The sequence below is a fragment of the Temnothorax longispinosus genome, chromosome 2 (assembly GCF_030848805.1).
Source record: "Temnothorax longispinosus isolate EJ_2023e chromosome 2, Tlon_JGU_v1, whole genome shotgun sequence".
In the NCBI taxonomy this organism is placed as follows: Eukaryota; Metazoa; Arthropoda; class Insecta; order Hymenoptera; family Formicidae; genus Temnothorax; species Temnothorax longispinosus.
In genome coordinates, this window is record NC_092359.1 from 23521202 (window position 1) to 23534230 (window position 13029).

The window sequence follows — 13029 nt, forward strand, 5'->3', positions numbered from 1 at the left end:
TGTCGCGAGACATTATCTTAATTTCTTCATGATTCCAAAAGAGTAAAGAAAAGAACGTGTTAAAATTTCGATGAATATTATTGAGACATATTACGTGTGCTCGTTGGTAGTTTGCAAAGCGTACTTTTGTTATTTTGTAGCGTATTTTGAAATATATCGGGAAAATATGCAAACGCGTTGAAATACACACACAGTTATGCTAAAGATTGTAATAAAGATTAAAGAAGCAAAGTGAAAGAAGAAAGAGGAATACATCGATAGTTCCAAAAACTTTTTACAGAAAGAATGTCTCGCAACATTCGACTTTACATCATCAGCTATTTCCATTCTCTAATAATGAATAAGTGCATCAGAAGCAGAATAATGGAGTATCGACCGATATATTTCGCAAAAAAAAGCCGACCGTTTATAATCGGTCTATAAAAATTACAACTTGAAAAAAAATCATAATTTTTATAATTTTTATCTTCCATTGTATTGGTATTTTCCGCAGGCTAGCCAAAAATCTTGGAACGCGCAAAGGGAGTCGACGAGGCAACACTGGAAATCGGCTTGAATTATTAGTTCTGGTTCATTTGCATCACGTACCGTAGAGTATGTAACAAGGGTATAACAACATTTTCTTGAGAAAATATACAAGTACACTAAATATATTAAAGTAGAGTACAACTAAAATATTGTCATATTCTTTCTTTCTCTTTTTCTCTCCACAGCGATAAGAGAGATCAGTCGATAATTTTTTGCGTCAACTAAATTTCCAGGTGTTATCAATAAGAAATTCAGCAAACTACCTCCGAGCCATTGCTCATCATTAGCGCGGTTCGACTAACCCGGTTTAATTGAAAACTGCAAGAAGAAGGAATACGTGTTCGTTACGTCTAAAATTTATATACGATAGAAAAATGGTATACACCAACATTAGCGGTACCACGATTAAAGGACCTTATCAAGAAATTAAGTACGTACAATATTCCCACTTATTAATAAAGAGCAATAAAATCATGAATTTTGCGTAATCTATAAATTTTTTGCAACACATGCTTATTAATATAATATTGGAAAATATCTTATAACTTATATAACACAGGATAGAAAAAAACTGAATAGTAATGCTCAATTGTAAATGTTGAAGGAAAGACAAGGAAAAACACGTGTCGCCAAGACAACAGCAGCAGCAGCAGCAGCAGCAGCAATACCGCCAGCAACAATCATCAAGAAAGGATGACAAGTACGGCTCTTGGGGACCGATTTTTAAAAATAAGGAAAACTTTGTCGACATGCATACATGTTAAGATTCGTTTTTCACCAGGACATATTCACACGTGTGCTATTACGGCCTTTGAAATGTGGTGCTTCTCGCGCGGAAGTGGTTTAGGATTAAAATTATTCCTCGCGCGAATTATGGCTCTTATTTGTGGTATCGCGATCGATTGAATCTAGTATTAATCCCACGTGCTCAATCAGTGGCATAACTTGAAGCTTGCGGGTCTCTCTCTCTCTCTCTCTCTCTCTCTCTCTCGTACAAAACAATCTAATCTGAATTTATATCTTAAGTATGTACAATCGCGATAAAGAATAGACAAAAGAATCTACAAATCGTGACGCACGTGAAAGCTCTGTAATAAAAGGTACTGCATAAACCATTTAATGATTTGTAATGTTCGAATATAAGCTTTACATGTCAAAAACTGTGTTGAAATCCTATCGACTTGCATTATATGTGCGTTGAAAAGTATATGAGTAATTTACAAAAGTGAAAGTAAAAGAACTTTCCAACTTTATTATAATTATTTGATAACTGAGTGTCATTAGTAACATAAGTTATGCCACTGTAGTGAGCTGTCCTCTCGGTAGCACGAGCAACACAAATACGTGACATTGATTGATGCAAATAGCCGAAATGCAAATTGTAGTTCTTTTTTAGTGCTTTGACACGTGTATCGCTTTGTTTTCTCTGCGACAACAATGTCACGAAGACGCGATTAGAATGAAAATATTAAATCTACAATAACGACGACAATGGTTCGGAGAAATTTTGATACGCTTCTCAAGATGTTTTACTTTCTCAATTCTGTTTTTTTACTTTGCTTTTGAATTCTATGGTCGCACACTGTACTGGATATATATGTATATGCAGGGGGCTTACACATTATATGATGAATTTTAAGCGCTTAAAGTTATGAAATAAAGGTGCATTGAAACAATCAAACATGTAAAATATGAACTACGTCGCCAAAATGGAATACTTGATTAATTTCTTTCGTATGTGAGTGAGAGAGATTGTTCTTGGTTCATGATTAGTTGGCAAATATCGCATGACGTCGTGGGGCGTTACAAACCTAACAATATCTGTCGAAATCGATTTACAAGAGATAAAATCGAAATAACAAAATGACTTTTGTGGAATAACCATATTCTAACCATCTAACGAGATATTATATATTTCTTTTTGGCTTAAAACAATAAAACAATAAAAAATCCTATATCGAACTGAAATAGGGTGAGAGACGAAAATACCACAATAAACGACGATGCGCATCATGGTTCCCCATGGATATGGTGGGAGAAGAGGAAGTGACGGAACAAACGGTATTAAAAGCGTAGCAGTCTCTTTTACTCGAGGACAAATCGACCGAAAAGACTGTTTTCAAAAAACGTCGAAATTATTAATATATATAGGTACATACATATAAAAGACCATTTTTGCGAAATAACGCGGAGTATAAATTCGATCGAGCAAAATTAAATAAAATATTTTTTAGTTTGTAATCAATATCCCCCATATAGTAAAAAACAATGGATCGATTACTTTTTCATAGTCGCGCGACAGTCGCGATAGGCACGAACGATTTAAGCGACTAGCCAAATTGAATATTTTATAATTTTCTAGTAGTAGTAGTATATAGTATTATACATAATTAGTAGTTTAATTGGCACAGAAATGTAACCGGTGGATCTGATTGTGAGGGAGAGAGTACGAAAAAATACAAAAAAGGAAAACTCGCGCGCTTTCTCGCTTTCTTACGCGAGCTTTTTTTTCTTGCATCTCTAGGGGCTCGGGGCTCGGGGGTAAATCGAGAGTCGGCGGGGTGCAGTGGTGCGGTGGTGCAGTGGAGTCAGTGGAGTGATGCAGCAGTCGGTCGGAGCGCGCCGATTCGTTCGGAGGTCGAAGGAAACGCACAGGGGGGGTCGCGCAAGCTACTCGCGGATACTCTGCGCGTATCTATCTAGATTCTAGACGATCTATTTATTTATTTATTTTTCTCTAGTTATTTATTTATATTTATATCTAAGGCTAAGGTTAAGGCCGTGATCCGGTATCACTAAGCGTATTCGCGAGCAGCCTAAAGTTCGCTTTTCGAGTTTTGCGCGTCTGATCACCAAGATCACTTTGTCCCCTTCGTTCCACGGCGTTCTTGTCTCTCTACGTTCTACCACGATCTATCCTGAGCTATCGCTATCCACTGCTACTACGAAGAAATCGACGAGGATCGCGAGGAGTCGACGGCCGTCCAACGCGACGCGACCGGCGACCGGCGACGCCGCCAGACGCCGTGCCGCTGCTATTTCGAGGCTGGGACATACCGCGGTGAGTTAATTCTCGCACGCTACGATTCCTTGGTGGTGAATGGTGATCGATCGTGGATTAGTAATCAAAACTTGTGTAAATGAGAAAAGACATATGCTGACGTTGAAACGTTAAATTTCGAATGACCGACCCCTTCTCACACACACAGTCCTCACCCCTCCAACTCGCGATTATTTACTCTAGCTCTAGCTCTAGGCTCTATATAGAGCGTGACTCGAATATGAGATTCGAGATTCAAGATTCAAATATTCAAGTAGAATACCGTCCTCAAGGAAATCTGCTTCGTCAAAGAAGCAGATATATAATTATATATGTCTTTAACGTAAAAAACGACACCTATAACTTCGTACGTAAGCGTATAAGCGTATATAATACGTAACGTACATACATACATAATAAAATAATAACCTGTGACTCGTGATAAGATTGGACAGTCATAGTCTTGCCTGTGAATCTGTCGATGATCGAGTCGATGATTATTAGCGCGACGTATTATGTATACTAATAATTTTTTCACACGTTCCTCCACGCGATCGATGCCACGTACAACATCGAATTTATCTCGCGTAGAGTATATTATAGATATAGATTATAGACACCTAGACCACGCGCACACGCGCATACTTGATATCTTTATGTTGTTATTGTTAATGTTGTTATCTTTGCGTATGAGTGAGCGAGAAACGTCTGTTGATTGTTGAAAAGAACGTTGAAGAAGAACTGAAGAACGAATCTCGCGACTGGCTCACATGATACATATGATACATTACATATTATGTACACTCCCCGTCAATGAGTCCTTTCAATACGAGGAATTTTAATCCCTTTCGAGAAAAATCTCAAGAGTTTTTGCAGGAAAACGTTGGGAAACAAAGGAATCCTCGTAAATAGTGCGCTTATGTATCGTTTATGTATCGGAATTTGATGGTGCAACGAGAGAACAAGATGCGTCCGAGTTTAGATCAAATAGCGGTACACGTCGCGGTAAAATTTCAGACTCGCGTGCGGCGTGCAACGTGCGGCGTGACTACAGGATGACTCGGAACGCCAAATATAGCGAGCGTAGGGATTTCCGCGACATTTTCTTCAAAAGCCTTGCGCCTCGTACTCAACCAAGTACCTAACATAAATTCGATCAAACGAGGAGGATAATCACGTAATTGCATTTACTTACATATAATAAACTTCGTAAAGTTGAGTGTAAATTAAATAAATTAAATAAACGTAAGCAGCTATAGATTTAAATTACTCAAAATATATCATTAAAGACCGATGCAAATCAGTCAATATACGACCAATACCGTTATGCGATACGACATCGTATAATTTCTTCACCCGGTTTTCAGCATTTAAAGTCTAGCTCGGGATAATTATTCTACGAAATACCGAACGAATCCATACGATTTCATCACTAATGTACTAAATATTTTCTTTATTTATCTTAGATAGATAAGAGATCAAATACATAGAAATATTTCTGGCAGCAGCGATTTGCAGTGATTTCAAATTCTACAAGTTTGTTCGCGCGCGCGACGTTTTCAAGTTTCATAAAACTTGAACGCTAAATCTAATCCCTTCGCACATGGATTTTACACGCACGTGGCATGTGATGTGTACACGTTGCTTGGTTTGCCCTTGTAACGAAACGTCTATCTTATTGTTAGATGAAAGCGTCTAGTCTCGGTTTTATTGTCAGTTTTTGATCTGGAATATCCACCTGCCTTCCTGCCTGCCTGTCTGCGTATCTGCCATTCGTGCCGCTCATCGAATGATATTTAAAATTCGGCAAATTGGTTTAAAAGAGAAAATATGGCGCACATTCACGAAAGAATCTAAATCTAATCGGATCACACCAGTTCAATGTGTGCCACGTAATCCTTGATTTGCTCTAATCTGTCCCAACTTTTCTGTCTTTTCTTTGTCATGGAAAAAGACAGTTAATTACAATTAGCGGGGATCGGCGATCAATCAATCCGCTCGGTCGCGGTCGGTTCGAACTGCGAACGGATTCCAGAAGCGTCTAATCGACAATACATTGGCCGATTTTTTCTTTTTCTCTCTCCTGCTGCCGCTAGAAACTAGAAATGTCCCGCTAAAGTCTAACGTTAAGTCGATCGAGAACTAATATGTACATTATACAGTAATGGGCATCGCGAAGAATTTCGCGTGATGCCGTTCGACGTAAATGTTCTTTTTATTTCCGTAGTCCCATGGCAACCGGTTTCTCGACTGACTGCAGAGTAGTGAGTGCAGCCGGCAGCATACGTTCGTATAACGCGGTCCCTGCTCGGATTCAGGATACGATATGCGGCTTAGTTATTTCGGGAGGCACGAGGCACGAGGCACGAACGCCGCCGCCGTCTCGACGTACCGGTAGACGCCGCGCCGTGTCATTCTTCTGGGATTTCATCACCGAGGGAAAGATCGTTTCTCTCGAGGAAATGCGTCGCATCGGTACCATCGGTGGACGCACCGATACCGCGACGGGTCCCGGATGTACACTCTTGTCTCGCGGGTTGTATGTACGCTGTACGCAACTCGACTTTTGAAATAGATACGTAAAACTCAATACTCGCGATATGAGAAGAGACAAGTTTTCAGGACATTCTTGCTTTTAGAGAGTATATATTATCGCCGTAATGTGTAAATACGCGGAGTAAATCGAGTAAATAGAGAGAGAGAGAGAGAGAGAGAGAGAGAGAGAGAGAATATAAATAAAATTTGATTATACAATATGATATTTGCGTAGAGGTATTATATAGAAGTCCTTTTTATCTACACACATGCATGCTTATTTCTTCTTGTTATTGTTATTCTATATGTAGCATGGTGACGGCATGCAGAGGTTTCTCTCATCACGAATGGTAGTCGTAACCACGCCTTTATGTTCGCGGGGGGTCCCAGGTCCCGGGTCCCGGATATACTTGGAACAAAGAGGACGAAAAAGACGGGGCGAGGTCTTTTAACGAGGAGCTTTTGCTTGTAGCGCTTTCGAAAATCTACCAGATAAAGTCGTATTTCCCAAATTACAGTTTACCATATATGATTGCGCGTGAAAATAAATCGATATTCTGGATATTCACGCACGGCAGGGCAACAGAAAACAGAACGTTATCGGTAAGCGCCATCGGATAATCGAATAATTAATGTTATTTGTCATTTGTGGAATCACAAACGATTCGAGATTAGGATAATTTCAGTGCCTATATTATTTCTTCAAAACGGAAGAGAAACGGATATAGATTTATTTAATAGAGGTTTATACCCACAAATGTATTTCCAATACTTGTAATATTTAACGAAAACGTGATCTTGAAAATCGACAGCGAGCGATTTATAATCTTGAAGATACCTCTCAAGTAGGTAAATCCAAAGTCGGACGTCCGCGACAATTACTCGACGGAAAAACAAAAGATATTTTTCTATTCTTAGGATACGGCCGCCTCTTCTCTCTCTCTCTCTCTCTCTCTCTCTCTCTTTGTGTGTGAGTGTGAGTGTATGCGTGTGTGAGACGACCGCCTTTTTCCTCTACTCCTATTTTGTACGTAGGGATTTCCGGATGTGTCGCCTCGGATCTTCCCGCGAACGGCAAACTTGACGATACGTTTCTTTTAATCTCTACTCGTATCATATCGTTAACATTCAACAATTTATTTCTTTTGAACATATATTTACACAAGATTACAAAAAGATGAAAAGAGACAAATAAAGTGAATCTCTTTTCTGCGTAAAATGATTTAGGATTAAATAATTATAAATTTGCTGATAAAAGTAATATACAGGATCGATTGTAGTCTCAATATGCATTATGTAAATGAACTCATATTGAAGTTGAGTCGCGGGTATAAAGCAAATTAAGTAATTAAGTCGCGGAAGAAAATAATTTGCGTGATCGTCAACAATAAGGGTGAAGAGAGTAACGTGGGATAGTACCGCGATATAGACGGCGGGATACGTTAGCATCCGTTTTATTCTAAATCCTTTTATTCTAGTCGAAAAACTTTCGCATGATGCATCCATTGAACCGAGTATCAATACGACGCGCAATGACGCAATGACGAAGATTATAGAAGCTTATGTTAGAGCAGTTAGAGTGTCGCGTTCTCGAGTTATCGCACACGTACACGATTACGTGTACAAGTCCGTAGAAAGAAACGTACATTCAAGAAACGACAGAGGTGTATATTCCTTCTTTTAAAAAGGATTTTTAATGATAAAAATATTAAATATACATAAATCGAGCACAGAGAAAGGTAAACGACCTCCGACAAACGCGTCCGAGAAGCTTACCGATATCTCGACGGAGACCGTCGAGACGACTGACTTAGGTATCCGTGTACCCTATTATGGTAGGCCCAGGTAGGACTGGTAGGGCTGTGACACACGGACGATTGGGACGTATTAACGCGTTGTCGATCTACGCGCCTCATTATCAGTCGCGCGTAATACCACACCATAATCCTTAATTGATAACTGATATACCTTTTCCCGCAACTCGTGCGAAAAATCGCGTCATAAATATTATTTTTAATCCAAAGTTAACTTGTACGTCTCCGATTGTGAGTGGAACTAGTGGAAGGTAGGTATATCTCTCGTTAAAAAATGTTTCGCTCATTTCGTATAGGACTAATAGCTAGGACCTTTTATAGCATCTATAGAGGATTAACTCTCGCCCCTCCCTCCCTCCTTCCCTCCTTGTCTGTCTTGTTTACAAAGCTGCGCTAATCTAATGCAAGGCAAGGTAAGGCAGGCGCGTGCACGATGATAAACACGTGTTTAACGCGGTCGCATATCAAAAAATTATTCGATCGAGCTCCTTCTTGCACCGTGTGCGACCGGTTATGTGTCGCACGATACGTCGACGAGCGGTGTATTTATTTAATTTCTTTTCCGCAAAGAATAATGAGAGATATTGACCCGTGGTTTCTTAAATCAAAGCACGTGGTAAAAGCTATATATTCAGCAACCCTGATGACACAAATGGGGCGGCGCGAAGAAAACTCGAGCGAACGACAAGCGACAAGCATAAAGAGTCCGCGCGCGCAAGAGTACGAGCTACGAGGACGGAAACTGAAAACGCAGAGCTGGGTGAGCGCACACACCACACACGCACATACGCACACATTGCACGAGAAGGTATAGCTACATGCTACACCCCCCGCGCCTTGACCCTCCCGGACTCGGATGACTGTTGAACGTTGAACGTTGAACGTTGAACGCTGACAAAAATAGCGGCGCGATGGCATTACGCACCTATAGATACAACGAGCGTCGGCGTCAACCGGACGAGAGGAAGAGCCGACACCCGACATCCGACATTCCCTTCCCGAGACATCCCTCGACACGAGGCGAGGAATCATCCCGCTCTACCACTTCCGGCCATCCGGCCTGGATCCAACCGATCCAAGCATTCACGCTACTATATACCTACAGTCTACGTGCCTACGACCTACGATATTTATGTTCTACTGATCTATTCTTCAACACGTTAAATTAAAATTCATATAAGCTCTTGCGAAATGCTCTAGCGATATATATGCATTATCTATTGACGTGATAGCTACAGTATGTATATTTATATTACGTACACTGCCCGTCAATGATTCCTTTCCAGGCTCCCTTCCAGGCTAACGGGCGCGCCGTGTTAGCAACTGGAAGCCTTGGAGTTGAAAAAGGAACAAAATTGCGCTTTGGAGCTCAATAGCAAATTCATAAAATAAAATCCGGTCTTCTGGTTGCGTGTAACTCATATAGCTGTATTTTGCATTTCAGCTCGATTGTTACCGAATGCACCGTAAAACAGGAGGCTCGTCAAATTGAGGTGGGAAAGTATGAGATCTAGAGACTCCGTCGTCTATACTCCGATATCCCTTGGACCCGACACTGACGATGAGGAGACGTTGGTCAACGAGGAAGTCTACAAAAATGGTGATTATTAAAAAAATCTGTCTGAAAAACCTCTACATTACATATAGGAAATTTGCAACATCTTATGTAGTTCCTTGTCTACGATATATACTATTCGTCTTTTAATGTCTTCCAACATATGTATGGTCGGTACAAGTATATCAGAGTGAGCAGTGAGCAGCAAGATGGTTTGAATTACCGTTGGAATTTCCGTTTATTCCGTGTCATCTCTTGAAAAGAGTGAGCGTTACTTGATAACGGTAATCAGTATTGCGATAAGTAATATTTAGATAATTCTTAATTACGCAAATGAATTAATTACAAGTCGATAAAAATGTGTGCTTGTGAACTAGGGAGGGAGAGAGGGAGAGAGAGAGGCGAGCGCGGAGTGAATATGATACACACATACACACACACGTATAAATATTATTATATTACTGACCAAGTCAAGCAGGATGTGATTGGAAATTGAGGATACCCAAACGGGAGAAACTCTGAGTCAGCGCACCTACGCCACTTCCGAATTTGAACGCAAAGGGATCGTAATATATGTAGGTTTTGCACACGTGGGTGTGTAAGATGTACACGTAACTCAATTTGCTCGTATACGTAGGCTAATATTTTTTAATAATAATAATAATATTATTATTATTATTAAAGTGCAACAATAAGAGTTATTGTAAACAAGAGCAGAAATATCGCAGATAGTTGCGCCTCAAAAGGTGAGCAGTCAGCAATAATGCTATGAATATAAGAGGACCGCAGACGAACGTAATCGACGTAATTAAGATTCTTCGATTCGTCACGGACAAATCAAATCGCTATTTCAATTCAGAAAAGAAATCTCTAAGATATCTATTATGTACTACAAGTATAACGTCTTCTTCTCTTATTGTAGCTTGACAGCTTGACTTGATATATGTAATTATACATTAGCGGCGTTAATCGTGATACGCTGTTTTCGTAAAACATCTCGCGACGATCTCTGCTTTTTAATCTTATGCAGAACACGTAGCGAACACATGTCACGTACCAAGTAAACGCATATAAAACGACAAAGTTTTATCTCCTCGTCAGATCCTCGATCTTAAACACGTAGGTATACAATCCCTCGGCGAAAAGAAAACTACGAATCGGATCAAATACCGTAGTTTACATATAGTTTACTTGGTTGACCAAGGTCTAATTGATTATTGCTTTACACAGTCTTTTTTTTTTAATTTTTAATTTTTAATGTCAACAGCAGTGTTCTGGGGAGTCAAATTAAAATGACTAATTAATCAAGGTTTTTATATACATGATAGGATATTCGTGCGTGTTATATATTCTTAATGTTCAATTATTTATAATCCAATAGATAGGAAGAAAGAGAGGTAGAGAATAATAAATATGAAATGTGATGCCGATCTCAAGCCGATTAAGATATTGGTTTAGTTTGTGACACATATGCTGCAACAACTGCAGCAGTTACGGTAACTAGGAAATGAGCGATAATGTATGGCACATTCTGTAGGTTTATATCAGGTATAATAATATACAATAAGTATAATACGTGCATTATTTTTGCGTATGCGAGTGCAGGTGCGTGTGTTATACGCACGTAAAATGGCAATCGAGAGTCGGTCTTCTCTCGATAATATATATATTGTACAAATTGTTGATCGCGTAACGTTTGTAACGCATGCCCACGTAGGTCGATCTTTGGTCTCTTTCTCTATCGCATCTTTTATGTAGGATTAAGAACGATATCGATTTACATCTCGTAATATTTCAGAACGCGTCTCGTTGTATATAGAGAGCTAAGCTAAAGACGCTAGATCTTTAAAGAGTTGCAGAAATTAGTCGTCTCTTTTCGAATTATCATCTTTTAATAACATTGTATCGCGATATCGCGACTTAACTGAAATTTCGCGAGAGAAATCTTTGAGAATTTAACATGTCGTCGATCTCCGGCTATTCAACGAGACAGGAAATGAACAGATAAGCGAATAATTGCTGCGGGAGAGGAGAGAAAGGCGATAGAACGTGGGGAGAACTCCCCTTGAGGCTCGAGACAATAATCGTAAGACGTAAGACGTAAGACATGGTCGAGCTGATGCGTACACACATCACGTATGTATTTCTGAGCGCGATAACGTCGTGCGCACGTGCACGCGCGCTTGGTTATCTACAGGCCGGGCCTCGTAATGACAATGAGTCGTACTCGCCTACTCGCTCCGAGCTCCGACGCGACGAGGTACGGGACGTACGGTTTTCGCGATTCAAGTGTATCAGGCCTTGAATGAAAGAAGGATACGAGCGAATGAATGAACCTGGGGAGCAGGCGCGAGAGTGTCGCGGCGCGCGTGGGCGAGGGCGAATACGAAGGAATTCGCGTACGTGTCTGTCTCTGGAATAACGTGAACGTCGTGAACGTGCCACTTTGGTAAGTTAAAGTAATTTTCATGCTTTTATTTCTAGGCAAAACAGTGCGTTGCAACGCACTGTTACTTTCAAAATATCTACGATACGCGTACGAAATTAAATAACAATATGTAAATATGTAAACGTAAAACTTTGGCGCGTAACGGCCTAATCTAGTTGTAAACGTGCGTGAAAATTAACGATTATCGCTTCTCGCTTCACTGCATGCATGTGTCACAGAAGAATCATCACGCATAGGTTTGCAAGATTTTAAAGGAAGAAGTAAGTACAGATTTATCAATATCAGACACGTGATGACGTGATGACGTGATGACGTTTTGGGTGCGAGGTGCGAGTCGCGAGACGCATTACACCTACGTCGTAACTCGGAACGAGCGCGAGCGGAGAGTCCAGGGCAGAGAAGACAGGTCGTCGCGTGCTTTTACGTTGTACAACGTTAAACGTTATACAGACTTAATACGCGGTCGCGGTTGACCGGTGCGAATGTAACAATTCAGTGGAAAACCGGTGTGCGGCGTGCGCCTCTCGCGCACGCATCCTTCTACTAAGTACCCGCTCGTCCTATACGCGCCACGCCACGCGTAAAATCACGCTTACCTTTGTAAACGTAGGGGCGCGGGGCGTACGATTCGCGTGTGGATGCTACGTGGGCGGACGAGATATCCCGTGTTATCGCTCTGTCGATTCCGCGGTAAGTACACGGAGAAAATCCTAGAGATCCTGTCCCACGTACGTCGCGCTAGCGAGCGCGGGGCACTGATACCTGACACGGAAAACTACAACTCTACACATAAGTAGGAATTTATTATTATACTAAGTCTTACTTTTGTCAACTAACTCCGCGTATTTATCTTTAACTTGGCGATTCGAATAATTAAATAATTTTAAAGAGCCGATGTGTGCGTTAATCCTGGACCGCCAAGCTTCCATTCGCGAAAGTTTATAGAGGTTTACGAACAGTTTCTCCTTCGAGAATATACATTTATGTACCTTGTATGTATAAGATCCAACGAATCTCTCTCATTTGAACAAATATTTTTTGAAGCGGAAAACAGTCTCTTGCTTTCCAGAAGCTTGTGTCGGTACTCGTGAAACGGTAGTCGAGCTTT

The 13029-nt window shown here is 40.5% G+C and overlaps 1 protein-coding gene across 3 annotated transcripts in view; it reads left to right on the forward strand.

Annotated features, from left to right (window-relative positions):
• The first annotated feature begins 761 nt into the window (after positions 1-761).
• The window catches only part of Rols (rolling pebbles), a 54258-nt gene continuing 41990 nt past the window's right edge, over positions 762-13029 (forward strand). Inside the window, exons 1-3 of one of the 3 annotated variants that reach the window (XM_071770329.1) lie at positions 762-958; positions 1133-3589; positions 9362-9517. In XM_071770329.1, the coding sequence (XP_071626430.1) occupies positions 9421-9517 (97 nt within the window). In that variant the 5' untranslated portion in view covers positions 762-958; positions 1133-3589; positions 9362-9420. Of the gene's footprint in view, positions 959-1132; positions 3590-9361; positions 9518-11709; positions 11922-12544; positions 12612-13029 lie in introns of those variants that run through there. The other 2 variants (XM_071770335.1, XM_071770331.1) reach the window with 2 other exon arrangements.